This window comes from Aythya fuligula, chromosome 14 (assembly GCF_009819795.1).
Source record: "Aythya fuligula isolate bAytFul2 chromosome 14, bAytFul2.pri, whole genome shotgun sequence".
NCBI classification, from domain to species: Eukaryota; Metazoa; Chordata; class Aves; order Anseriformes; family Anatidae; genus Aythya; species Aythya fuligula.
Window position 1 is genome coordinate 17,844,892 of NC_045572.1, and position 12,750 is coordinate 17,857,641.

General features: G+C 47.4%; 1 protein-coding gene across 3 annotated transcripts in view; it reads right to left on the reverse strand.

Annotated features, from left to right (window-relative positions):
- Positions 1 to 1,433: 1,433 nt before the first annotated feature.
- The window catches only part of FNIP1 (folliculin interacting protein 1), a 61,643-nt gene continuing 50,326 nt past the window's right edge, over positions 1,434 to 12,750 (reverse strand). For all 3 annotated transcript variants that reach the window (XM_032196878.1, XM_032196876.1, XM_032196877.1), the window contains 7 exons: positions 9,679 to 9,825; positions 7,498 to 7,667; positions 5,104 to 6,532; positions 4,574 to 4,742; positions 3,201 to 3,398; positions 2,687 to 2,802; positions 1,434 to 1,727 (listed from right to left, as the gene is read on the reverse strand). In XM_032196878.1, coding sequence (XP_032052769.1) covers positions 1,649 to 1,727; positions 2,687 to 2,802; positions 3,201 to 3,398; positions 4,574 to 4,742; positions 5,104 to 6,532; positions 7,498 to 7,667; positions 9,679 to 9,825 — 2,308 coding nt within the window. In that variant the 3' untranslated portion in view covers positions 1,434 to 1,648. The remainder of the gene's footprint in view (positions 1,728 to 2,686; positions 2,803 to 3,200; positions 3,399 to 4,573; positions 4,743 to 5,103; positions 6,533 to 7,497; positions 7,668 to 9,678; positions 9,826 to 12,750) is intronic.

Sequence of the window (12,750 nt, forward strand, 5' to 3'; positions counted from 1 at the left end):
CCTATTGTTTTCAAGTTTATAAAATGGTTAAAATAGATTGTATGTAAAATAACTCTGCAAACAACAATAGAAGGCGTGCTATGCTATCGAAAATATGATTACAGAATGGCATATTTGTAGAATCACTTATGCAGTTCAGTGACCAAGTGAACACGTATCTCCTACTTCTGTGGATAATCCATGAAGCTCAATATACTGAATGCAATCGATGAAAACAGAACCAAACATCAGCAACATGAATTGGCTGCTAGGACAAATAAGCAAAGAAAAGCCCATAATGAAGTGTCCAGTTAAACTGAGGTAGTAGAGCCTTTGAAAACATAATCCACCTACCACTGGATATTTACATTACTTACACCAGATTGGTTCCATCAGCTATTCTTACAACTGTTGTATATACAGTGACAAAACGGTGATGGCTGAGTAAAGGAGAAATGCTGAGAATAAAATAAACAACATTTCCTGCTGGTAATTACACGAGTGAGTAGAAAAGGGATTAGAGCCATCTGCATCGAGGGTATACTTTGTCCAAAAATAATTTTGATATTACTACTCTATGGAGTAATCAATGTTCATTTTTTTTTGTAGAATGGTTTTAAAAAATATATCAATTAGTTACCTGAGCAATTAAGGGTAATAGTCTGTTCATTTTTTCCCCAATGCTTTGGTACAACTACTTCTAGCTCAATATTTCAATAGCTGGCTGACTGCTGTAAAAATAATACGATGTTGCAAGAACATTACAGACCATAAAAAAGTTAGAGGTAATAGTCATGTCGTTCTGGGGGCCCCATGGGGAAACTTCAGCCAATGTTCTTTTTTTTTTTCCCTAACATTTTGATTATGTTGTCAAAAAAAGCATCACTTAATATAAAGCAACATTTAAACATTATAAACATTTAATACTGGTTACGACATCCAGCCAAGAAAGAGAATCTCCACCTTTAGCTCGCCCGTTGGCCTCTCCCTGCCTCCTCCCTGTCCCCCCACTATTCCCTCTCCTCAGGAGAAAGATCATAAATAGATTTTGGAGCTGAGTGTCATTCATTAATAAGCTTTTTACAAAACAAAACAGTCCCCCTCCAACCCTTGTTCTTCCTCTGGGAAGTCTCCAGAATTTGACTACCAGGTGAAAAAGTAGAAGCTGTTTACAAATCGTTGTAGCTTGAGAATTACAGATCTGAACACGATCCTCATCGATAGAAGCCGGTCTGAAGACAGCTGCTGCCTTCTCTTGGTAAGTTTATAATTGGCAATAGCATCAAATATTTCTCAAGGCAGTTCTTCCTTGCGTTCCCCAGTATAAATTACAGTTAGCCATTGTGGCAGAAACTGATAAAAAAATGCAGATCTTCAGCTTTCGCTAAAATTTTCACTTTTCCATGGTTGAAATCTTGGGCTTACTCATTTTCCTTTTTTTCCTTTCTTTATCCTTTTTTTTTTTTTTTTTTTTTTTTTTTTTTCTACAAAAGACCAAGTGGGAGAGGAAAAGTCTCCAAGCGTTTGCACGATGTGCAGTCATATATGGAGATGGTGCAGCTCAGCGAGCAGGCTGTTTCGGCTGCTGCAAAGAGAAAGGATCCAGAACAAGTTGTCTTCCACTTTTGTTTCCAGGGGGAAGAGGTAAACGTCTGTGCCCTCTGGCATTTTAGAGCAGTATCTGGGCAACATACGGAGAGTGAGTGCTTGCTACAGCTGCCAGTAAAGGGAGGTCGCTGGATTCAATCCTGAAAGGAAGCAGAAGAGTCACATTTATCTGACCCAAAACACAGCTGGGCTGAAAAAGTGCCTTAGGAGCTCTGCTGCCTGCCCAAGCCCGAGTGTTTGTACCGGGGCTGTGAGCGTGCACAGCTCGGAGTGGCAGGACATCCCCCAGGTAGAATTAAAGCCAATCGTGCTCCTGTCCTAATGCAGTACTGCTGGCTGGGTTACAAACTCCAGCCAGCGGGGTGTTTTAGCATCCAGCCGTGCCTGCTCAGACGGAGAGAGGTGACAGACCTGCACCGGCACCGCTGCGCTCTGCTCCTACCTGCCTCGCTTCTCACAGGGGCAACAAAGAGGTGAGGTGGCAGATGGAGGGAGGAGAACCAGCACATCCCCTCCTGCCCTCCAAGCAAGGGCAGCAGCAGCTGGGGAGCAAAGCACGGGAGCAGAGGGCCAGGCTCAACTCCTGCTGCCACCAGGGAGCCCTGGCACAGCGCTGCCGCTGCTCCCCGTCTCCAGCTCCGTGTGCCTTGCTGCTCACCCTGCTCTCCTGCACGGAGATATTCTGAGCCCTCCTATAAACACCCCGTAAATAGCTCCTCTGCCTGCGCCCCACGCCCACGGAGACATATTATGTGCCTTACATGACACGGAGGGTGCTTTCTGCCATGCAGGGAAAGTCAACCTGGAGGACTCGGGTGCCCCCCGTTGCTCAGTGCTGACTGACCAACTGAGGGACGACTCCGATAAGCTCTGGAGTGCTGAGCCCAGCTTCCTGCCCGGAGGGAAGAGAGAGAGGCTGGGGGTTCCTCGGGATCAAGCAATGGCTAAGGAGAAGCCTGCAGCCATGGGTGATTTATGCCACACCACGGTTCCAGTCCCATTTAGGAATCCATTCTCTGTGCTTAGGACAAACCCAGGCGGAGGATTTGGCACCAGGAAACCCAGGGCAGCACTGCTCTGAGGAAGTTTGTGATCGTACCCCAGCACAACACCCAGCTCTTTGACGTGAACTCTCATCTGGCCCTTGAGATATTCAGACAGCATCTTGCTCTTGAAATAGAGCTCCTGCAGCCGATCTTCCAGGTGCATAACACACTAGAAAGCAAAGAAAGACATCGTGTCAGGGACAGCACAGCGCCGTGGCCAAACTGCACACAGCCAGAACAGCCCAGACTCCACACATCTACTGCCTTCTCTTTGCCCGTGTCTAGGTGAATAATTAGTAACACATTAGCAGATATTTCTTTACTGGCAAGACTCCCACTTTTGAGCAGAAGTTTTTGATTGCTTTTTAAATCAGAATTAATGAGACAGCTGTCTTGGATACAGAGCAGGGTTTAAATAGACAGCTCAGGCAGCTACATCAGGGGATGTGCTGGCTACTAAAATTGTGGCTATGGACAACTGAACTACGCAACCTTACAACATCTTTAGCCTCTGAAGTGAAAGGATGTTTTAACAACATCACCCCCTCGATTTTCATTCATACTTACAAAGTTTGGAGACAAGTTATGCTTGTAAAGCTGCAGAGTGGAATGAAGCAGGTTAGAGACGAGGCTGGAGACTAACACTTCTTTTCCCAGCTTGTTGTCGATCATCCGTCTCTGGCTACTGGCCACTTGCACCGTCCATTTGTCCGTGTCTGCAATAATGCAGACGGCTTCTGCAATCGGCTCATCCAGAACAGGGTGCTAGGAACAAAAACAGAATAGCAGACCTCTGAGAACAGCAACTGGCAAAGTCTCCTCACAAAGCATCGCTACCCTGGACAGCAGGGGCAGCATCCCAGACACTGCCTCACCTAAGGCACGGTAACGTGCTAAGGATTGTGCTCCATCCATTAAAACAGAGCTTTATTGTAAGGAAGGCACGGTCTTGGAAGGACAGTTCTTATTAAACATTTTATTCCAGGCTTGAGAGCATGGCACTGGCTGACAATTTTATCTTTTGGTATTTGATATAAAGAGTTCTGACTGAATATAGGTAAAAATGAGCACGTTTAAAGCATATTTTCAAGTATATTGTTTGTATTTTGAACCCCTAAAACTGAAAGCACCAGAAACCCTACTTGCTTTTGAACACGGGTGTGTTCATGAGGTCAGCTCTGTTCCCACTTGGCACTGGTTTGCTGTGAGAGGAGGGCCAGCAGAGGGAGCACCCAGCTCAGCCTGCGCTCAACTCGCCTCCTTCCAGCCTCCTCTTTAGGGGAGGAGCCAGGGAGGTTTTAAAAAGGGAGCTCCTGGAGCCCCAGTGCATCTCGTGGGCTCAACAAGCCCGCTCAGGACCCTCGTTTGATATCAATCTCTCCTCTCCCTACAAAGCCAGCACCCTCAGAAGCTGTGACAAGCCTGAAAGGAGCTGGTGTGCCTGCAGGACTGGGTGCTGCTGGTGGGCTCTCCGGGAGCAGCAGCAGGGTGGCCAGACGTGCACGGAAAGGGGATGTCCTGGGGGAGCACAGGGAGTTCAGCACCACTGCTGCACAATTCCATGCCTGGGAAGGGACACACAGCAGCCTCCGTGTTTAATCTGGTTCAGCAGCATTGCATCCTGTGGGCACTCGGCTCTCAGCAGGCTGCAATGTCTGCAGGACTCCAATTTCTCTGCGGCTCAGCACAGAGATCCATCTTGCCCAGGCCACAGGCCTCTCGGGCTTATTTAAATTTTTGTGCTCCAGATTTGCAGGGAAATAACAACATTTTTGAGATACATTAATTGAGAAACGAGAAAAAAAAATGGTGATCTGGGAGTGGAGACACCTGAAGAGAGCTGTGACTGTAAGCGTTTCCCCTTCCTGCAGATCTGTGGGTTTGAAAACATTTACCTTTCCTACTGCGACAAACACATTTACCAAATAGAGCTTAATTACCTGCACAGCGTGAGACAAATCTGACACCAAACAGTGCCTCAGCTTTTCATCACTTCCTATTCCTTGCAAAACAAAGTCAGGGACGTACGACGAACAGTAGCCACCTAGTAAGGATCTTCCAAAATTGGCGATACTGGGCTGGACAGAGTTCACTTCAACTAATTTTGACCTGCAAGGAAGGCATATCAGGGAGATGTACAATCGTATATACCAAATTCAGCTTTCAAAGAGGTTGCACTCACACGTTTATCATATCTACTTTAACTTCCATTCAAGCACTTTTAAAAAAGAAACATTTTAAAGTCAGCTTTTGCAGTCAGCCATTGCGGAAGAAAAGGATAGGAGCCAAGATCACAAAGCACAATTAATATTTTTTTCCAGACCACTGATCTCTCCGTATTCTTTTACAACCAGCAAGCTCAGGAGACACTTTTCCAACCACTGATGCCAAGTTAGCCTGCATTCCTCCCAACATGTGACATAAGAGGCTGCATCTTTTTTGGTCTCTGTTACTGCTGAATAGCACTTACCCGGGAAAAGGAATCTCATATTCTTCTGCCCAATCTTCCTGCTCTCCTCCGTAATAGTTACTGCTTGGCCTGGTTAGATCATGACCAGCATCCTCGCTTTCACTGTCACCCAGGGCACTATCCGAGCTCTCATTTCTTGGAATGTCCCAATCAATTCCCGGGGCGACCTTTTTCTCTGTGTTTTCTCTGTCCCCATGGGGGACACGAATAGAGATTTTCTCTCTTTGGTCCTGCTCAGCAAAGCAGATTTTGTACGTCTCCTGTTGAACGGAGTCCATAAATTTACAAAATTCGCTAGGTGGTTTGCTAGTCTTTGTACACAGGTTTTTAGAAAACTCTAAACTACTGTTGTGAGCGAGAAGGTCCGCAGCTGCTTGCCCTGGAATATCATCAATAGTCCGGGTTTCAATTGAACTGTCATCAGTAAAATATTCATCAAACAGACTCATGCTCTCAGCGTTGTATGGGTTTGGATTCCAGCTCTGATGCTCGTTAGCAACTTGAGGAAAGGGTTCAGTTGTCCCACAGTCTCTATTTTGGTCCTCACCAGTTTGTTTAGCTTCACAGTTCTGATCAGCAGACACTCCTCCTTCCTCCGCTGCTGGCGGGCTGTGATGCCTCGCAATTTGTTCCACTACTGCCTGACTTCTGAGCTCGATGTCTGAATCAGGTGACATGGAGTCTCCGATGAGGAAAGTCACCTTTGTCTGAGCTTCAGCAGCACTGCAAGGAAACGTATCGCAGAAGAGCTTATCCGGAGGCTTCTTTTCCACAGCTATACCGGGTGACCTTGTTGCACTGACTGCCTGGTTGCCCGATTCCAGCGGGTCTTCATCCCTCCACACGTTTGCTGCTGGCTCCAAACCAGATTCTGTCGATACACGTTTTTCTGGTGAAGCCGCCCCTGCGCACACCACGCTGTCCAGGTTGGTGTCCAGGCAGGTTCTTGGTGGCTTAACATCAGCTGCATCTTCCTGGCAATCATCAGGAACAATAGTTCTGCTCTCGTCTGAAGACGTTTCCAGCTCTACCTTAGGAGTGTTTTGCGTGTCCTCTCTCTCTTGCTGTGAAACACCTTCTATGTTTTGTGCGAGGGAAATGGGACATTTGCAATATTTACAGCTACAGTTGGGAGTTCTCGTTTCTTCAGACTCCCTCGGCAGCAAGTTGCCCCTGTTCTTGTGCATTGTGACAAGCACGTACTCGGATTCTTCTACTTCTCCTTTCTCCAGCGTGGTCGTTATAACAGTTCCAGGCATGACTATGGCTTCATCTTCCCCATTTTCTAGAAGATGTGTCTCCTGAAGTTCTGAGCATCTGATGAAGTAAGTGAGGAAATAAAGCAATCTCTGTACCAGGTCATGCCTTTTGCCAACCACAACTGTTTTTGCTAATCTCACAGGTGATCCGATAGCCCCATACAAGTCACCTAGAACAGGAAATAAAACAGACAAATGTTTTGCATCTTTAAAACAAATGATTCCTCTAACGGACAACTGTTGTCCATCTTTCAAAGGCCAAGCCCACAGCAGAAAAACACTGAATCAGAAGAGGACAGCTATAACAGTATTTTGGTTTTAATACAGAGAATTCTAACTAGGCTGCTGGTATGGTATGTAAGGTGACACGCTGGTAGGGAGACATCTGATCTCATCTATTAGGGAGCATTTGCACCACCTAACTTCAGTGCCTGGCTCTGGAGGCTGGTCTCCCAGGTTCCTTATATAGCTAGGGAAGAGAGGAGGCAACTGCTCTGAATTACCCTGGATAGTCTGGAAACTGGGCTGAACTTTTCCCTACCAAAAGCAAGTTGTCAGTAGACACAACCCTATGCCAAGAATGAAGGCAAAAAGTGTCAGTGGCAGGTGCCCAGCTGAAGCTGCCTTCTTTCCCTTCCCCTTGAGCCCTCCGATGGGTCATAAGGGTTTTTTGACAGCTTGGAAGACTGGGCTCCAGGTTCACCTTTGCCTGTTGTACTGACAGTATGGCCACTTCGATGATGAATTTCTTCGATTTGTTCTTTCTAGAATCAGGCTTGTTAATAGCAGCATCCCAAAATACCAAAACGGAGTTTCTTTATAGAGAAAGGAGAAGAGAAGGACCAGGATCCTTCATCATCACCAGGGCAGGTGACCTTAAGAGACCTGGCTTAGACGACTAAAGAGGGCTTTACTTTTTGGGTGACATTTTATAGTTGCTAGTGCAAAAAAATAATACAGCATGTATAAAAAAATACAGTGAATACCTCTGAGCCTGAAATACATGCTTTTGTTTTGAGTGGGAAACCAAAAAGTTTGAATGTGTGGAGGGAAAAGAAGCAAGGATCCATAAAAATCACCCTGCTTGTACCCACTTACACCGCGCTGTTACATGGTTTAGATGTTTGCCACGTACCGAGCTGTGCCCACAGCGGGTTGTAGGGGTGAGTTTTGGCCAGCATGTCCACGCTCTGGGAAGAATGCTTTTCCAGGAAGATTCGTATAGGTGGCTGGCCGTTCGGCATGACCGTAGGGACCCAGGCCAGGTGGTTAGTCAGGACTGCAGTCAGTAAGGCTGGTAAGAACCTGAAAGAAAGATGTTCGACAGCATGTTTTCCAGGTGAACACTCAGCGTGTTAAACTGACAGCGCTTCCATGGTCTGCATGGATCCTGGATGGCAGAAACAGCCTCACGAAGGCAGAGGACTGACCTTTGGTCCTCTCCCACACCTGCAGAGCTCTTTTTTAGAACACACATCTGAAGTAAAATGAAATAGTTTAGACTTGTGGCAACCCAGTTCCTCTCTTTGGCAATAATTATGAGACTTCCTATTTTGAAAGCTCTGTGTTGTAAAACACCTCAAAACCGACTTCTGCTGTTCACTGAAGAAGACAGTGGCACTCTGTGGCCTCTGACATGACCGCTCCAAGCTGCAGGTCCCACATCCGTAAGGTCTGGGACTGTTAATGAGGAGGAAGGCTGTGATATTTGCTGTCATACCTGTAAAGCAGTTAGGTACTGTGTTGTTTCATAAAACTGTGATGCAATTTAAGCACGTATGGCTGCTCCTTTTCAGAACTACCACCCCCCAAGTTCTGTAACACCATCAGGAAAAGAAAGATAGCTCAGCCTGAAAGGCTCTGTCCTTACCCAGATTAATCAGTTTTCACCAGCTAGACAAAAAAACTTTCTAAAAAGTGTTAATTATCTGATTTTCTGTACGGTAGAGCACAGTTTCTGCTGCCAAGGAGGACAGGACAGCCTTTCCCTCCCAGGCTCCCTTCCCTGCAGGACGAGCATGTGGCAGCTCAGCCCAAGATCCTCCCGCGCACCGACAGATGGTGCTGGCGGCTGCTGCAGCAGCTCCAGTGCCCAGGGAGGAAAACAGACAAACTTCACTGAGCCTCAAAATAACGCTGCTTGAATATTTTACAACTATCAGAATCCCTACGGCTTAAATTTAGCCCTGTTTCCTGAGCAGAGACAGCCAGAAGAGGAAAGCAGACTTAAAACCAGATTGCCAAGGATACAGGGCTTGATTTTCCTCTGGCTTCCATCAGTGTGAATCTTGCTATATTGAAAATAAACCAAACAAGCCCAAACAAATGGCCATTTAAATGTAAATAAGAAGCACAGAGCTCAGAGTGACAGGGACTGAAAGAGGCTAATCCTGGGGAAAAGCTTCCAGTGCAGTGGGAACTTGTTTTAGGAAGGTGCATTTGAACCCCCTCACAAATCCCTACAGTTTCTCCCTTGCACTGAAAGCACACACACTGCCCACTGACTGTGTCCTCCCCGTCTGGGGGAGGGAAAAGATGACAAAATTACCCCTGGGTGGCGAAGCTGAAGGCCGTGAGGAGCAGCGGGTGCCACCTCCCCTGCAGCTGCGCCTTCCCCACCGCACACCAGCACGTTCCCCTGAGCTAACAGCTGGGCTCTCTGCTCATCCCCACTCAGCTCCACATGTTTGTGCTCGTTTTAGGATTTTCAGTAGAGCCAAACACTTGAAAAACTTCCCCAATTCATGCCCTGGGGAAAAAGGATGAACTGTTGACAAAAGAGTAAATTTATCAGATTCTGCTGAGTTTACTGAGAGCATTCTCTCTCTCAGTTTTTAACAACTGCCCAGGGCTTTGTCCAGAGGGCAGAGAGGTGAATGCTAGCGAAGCAAACTATTTCTTTAGGGACATTTTACAGAAGTCAGGTTTAATAGCAATTTGCGGTCAGACAGCACTCCACACGTGGCTCTCTTTCTGAATGTCTAACCTTGCTCATCATATGATAACCGATTTTGAAAGGTAGATGAATGCATTTCACAAGGTATGTTCATCCCCTTCCAGACATACACACCCATCACGCGCTTCCTATGGACGCGTTTCAAATGTTTAGCCTTTACCAGGATTTAGAGGATTATGGAAGGAGGCATTTCATGGGGATACTTGCTTACTACACTTCTGTTTAAAAACTAAAGCATTTATGGATGGCCTTTTGATTCTTTCTCACTTACTACCAAGATTTAAAAATTGATTTAAAAATTGTTTTTTTTTTAAAAAAGACATAAACACGTATACATGTAAAAACTGAAATCCACCATACTGGTTTTTAGCAGCGTTTTCCATCAAGAAAGTGAATTCCTTCATGAAGCGATGGCACAGCTGGTTCTTCTCTGGTGTCCCCGACATCATAGTAAGCCAGACGGGCTCCCCGATCCGCGGCATCGTGTAGAGGTTGCAAATGGTCGTTCTAGGAAAAAAAGAATAAATCTGGAATTAAACCAAACAACGAAAGGCAGAGACGGAGATGGACAGAGATGAATGAGTTTTTGTTGTGGTTGCTTCCCTGCTTTCACTACGTTTCATTCAAAACACAGAACTCCTCCATAGCTGGTTTGTGACTAGTGTGAATTTATGTGCATCTGCTTTATAAAAATGCCTTATAAATGCTTTAAAAAAGCTCCCCCCCTGCTTTAACAACCGGTGCATCTCCACCCCAAACCTACCAACGTGTGGCTTTGCAGGGAAGGGGCCCAGGTCCCTGCTTTAACTACAAACATATCAGCTACCCCACGGCTTCAAGGATTTTGCACCTACCCACATCCTTTTTGACTTCACAGAGACCAGTAAACGTATGGTTAAAACGCTGCCTTTGCAGTAAAACGCCAGATTAAAACCCCTCAGATCACTGCCAAACTCCTGATCTAAACCAAACGATGGCTTTGCTCTGAGCACAACGCCTGTGTTACGACACTGCACGGAGCTACGTTTCCATCACACTAACAACATAAGCCTTAAAAAAAAAAAAAAGAAAAAGAAAAAGAAAAAGAAAATCCAACAAAGGAAATGGCTGATCGATTCAGGTGTCTGCCCACCTCAGGTACTGCTTTTTCTAGAAGAGAGACTTTTGTGTTACAGGACATGGATTTACGTCTAGGAACGCCCCTGGTTTATACAGATCCTCCTTGGACATGCTGGCCTGAAATTCACAGACACTTCCAGAACTGAGGCAATGGCTGAGCATGGCAGGCAGGCAAACACTCTCGAGCAGCAGCTGCCAAACCTTCGGTGGCTGAGAGTTTAAAGTGAAAGCCTGCAGGAAGCAGAGCCCCACGCGTGCTTGTGCACCGAGGCTGCGGCAGGACGGGACGGGGCGAGGAGGGCAGGTGGGAGAGAGGGGCTGGGCCCCTCTCTGCCTTAATTTTTTTCAGCATTTTTCATTAAAAACAACATCCATGCTACGTGCTGACAGCAGCCAAAATCAGCCCAGTCTTCCTTACAAGCCGGATTTTCTGACAGCTTCCCACTGGAGCAGGAGGAGAGGCAGGGACACCCCGGGGCTGGCTGGGGAGGGGGAAGCCGAGGCCAGGGTCGCATCCAGCAGCCCCCCAGCACCCGGCTCAGCATCGGGCACAGGCTGGGAACGCACAGCCTTGGTAGCAGAGAGCTGGGGCTGGAGGTGGGATTATTGAGAGAAAGCTTTCTGTTCACAGCCCATTAACTGGAGCGGAGGCTAAGGAGGCCCTAACAAAGGGAGAAACCCCAAGACTGGGAATTTCGGAGCTGGATGAGTTTCAAAGCCCAAGCCAAGTATCAAAATGTACAGCGCAGACGCAGCTGACCAGAGAAGCTGAAGATAAATGAACCAACTCAACCTAAAATAAAGCTGGTTTCTGCTTCCTATGCAAACTAACCGCGCCGAGCCTCTTGCAGCAGCTCCGCTGTTTGGAAAAAAGAAACTACTTCTAAACTAAACCCACCGTATTAAAATATTTGTTTTCGTTGAAAAGATAGACCGGGTCTTGTGATTCGTTATTTACTATTCTGGTAACCCTGGCTGCATCTGCAGCTGATAGTGTTTCCTCAGCGCGAGATCAGATTGCACTGGCGGGCGGCCAGCAGGCATGTGACTGCAGCGCAGGGAACCCTCGCTGCCGAGCAGCCTCGGCACACACCAAGGGCAAGGATTAATGCCTCCCAGCTCCGCGAGCAGGCGGGGAAACGCTCTCCTTCAGCTGCTAAAAAAAAAAAAAAAAAAGGAAAGAAAAAAAAAAAAAACAACAATAACAAACCAAAAGGAAAAATACCAAAAACCAGAATGATAAAAAAATGTAATAAAATTAAAAAAAAACACACTGCAGGAAGCTAACCAGATTAAAACCCACTAGGAATTAAAGCTGAAGTTGACCCCTCCCGACCATCTGCAGCAGCAGCCCCCTCCCCTCGCCGTGCTCCAGCACCCCGTCCCCGTGCACACAGCAGACCCTGCTCTCAAGGGGGCTGCATTGCATTCAAAATGGTTGAAATTTGGGAATGTTTCTTGGAGGCTGAACCCAGCACGGGCAGGAGCGAGGGCTGGTGGTGTGCAGGGGCTGGGGGGCTCCTCAGGAAGCACCTCTACACCTTGCACAGCTCAGCACCAACCAGCCGAATGAAAACAAGACCTGAACAACCTCCTCCCGGCAGCCCCCTGGGGTTTTGCCTGCCCCGCGGGTGCAGATGGCTGGGAGGAGAGCGGCACAGCCCAGCCCAGCCCTGCTGCCAGGCACGGGGCTGCTGCACTCAGCTTCCTGCTGCTGCGGGACGGATCTGCTGGTGCTGTAGGGCCCACGAGGCAGGAGCTGCTGGACAAGGGGCTGGGGGCTCTCTGCAGCTCCCCGTCCCCACCAGCACAGCGCTGCTGCCCCCGGCGTGGTGCTGAGAGCTGCTCTGCTACCCACTGGCTGCAATGTCATGACAAAGCCAAGCATCTCTTTGGGTATTGCTTCCAAAGTGAAAATACAACAGTGGTTTGTGACATAGACCAGCTGTGAATTTGCTCCCTACCCTCCTGCCCTCGATCTTTCCCCCTCCTTTTTTTCTCCCCTTGAAAATAAGCTGCTTAAAAGTTACTGGCATAAAACAGGATCAAACGTGGCTGCCAGAAAGTGGAGAAAGGTGTTTCCCTAGGCCTGTGTTCAGGGCTTCCTTGCCAGTCTATGTCTCTGCCATGCAGGTATGAGCCAGCTGCACGCGCAGGGTTGTTGGTGTGCGGCACTGGCCTCGGGGACCGGGGGAGTCGCAATGTTTATTTCAGAAGTCATGCGTCTGCACATCTGACATCCAACGAGTTTTAAGCCTTTAAGTCAAGTGTTAATAGCTAAATCCATCGCTGCTTTACAGAGTGAGAAGTGTT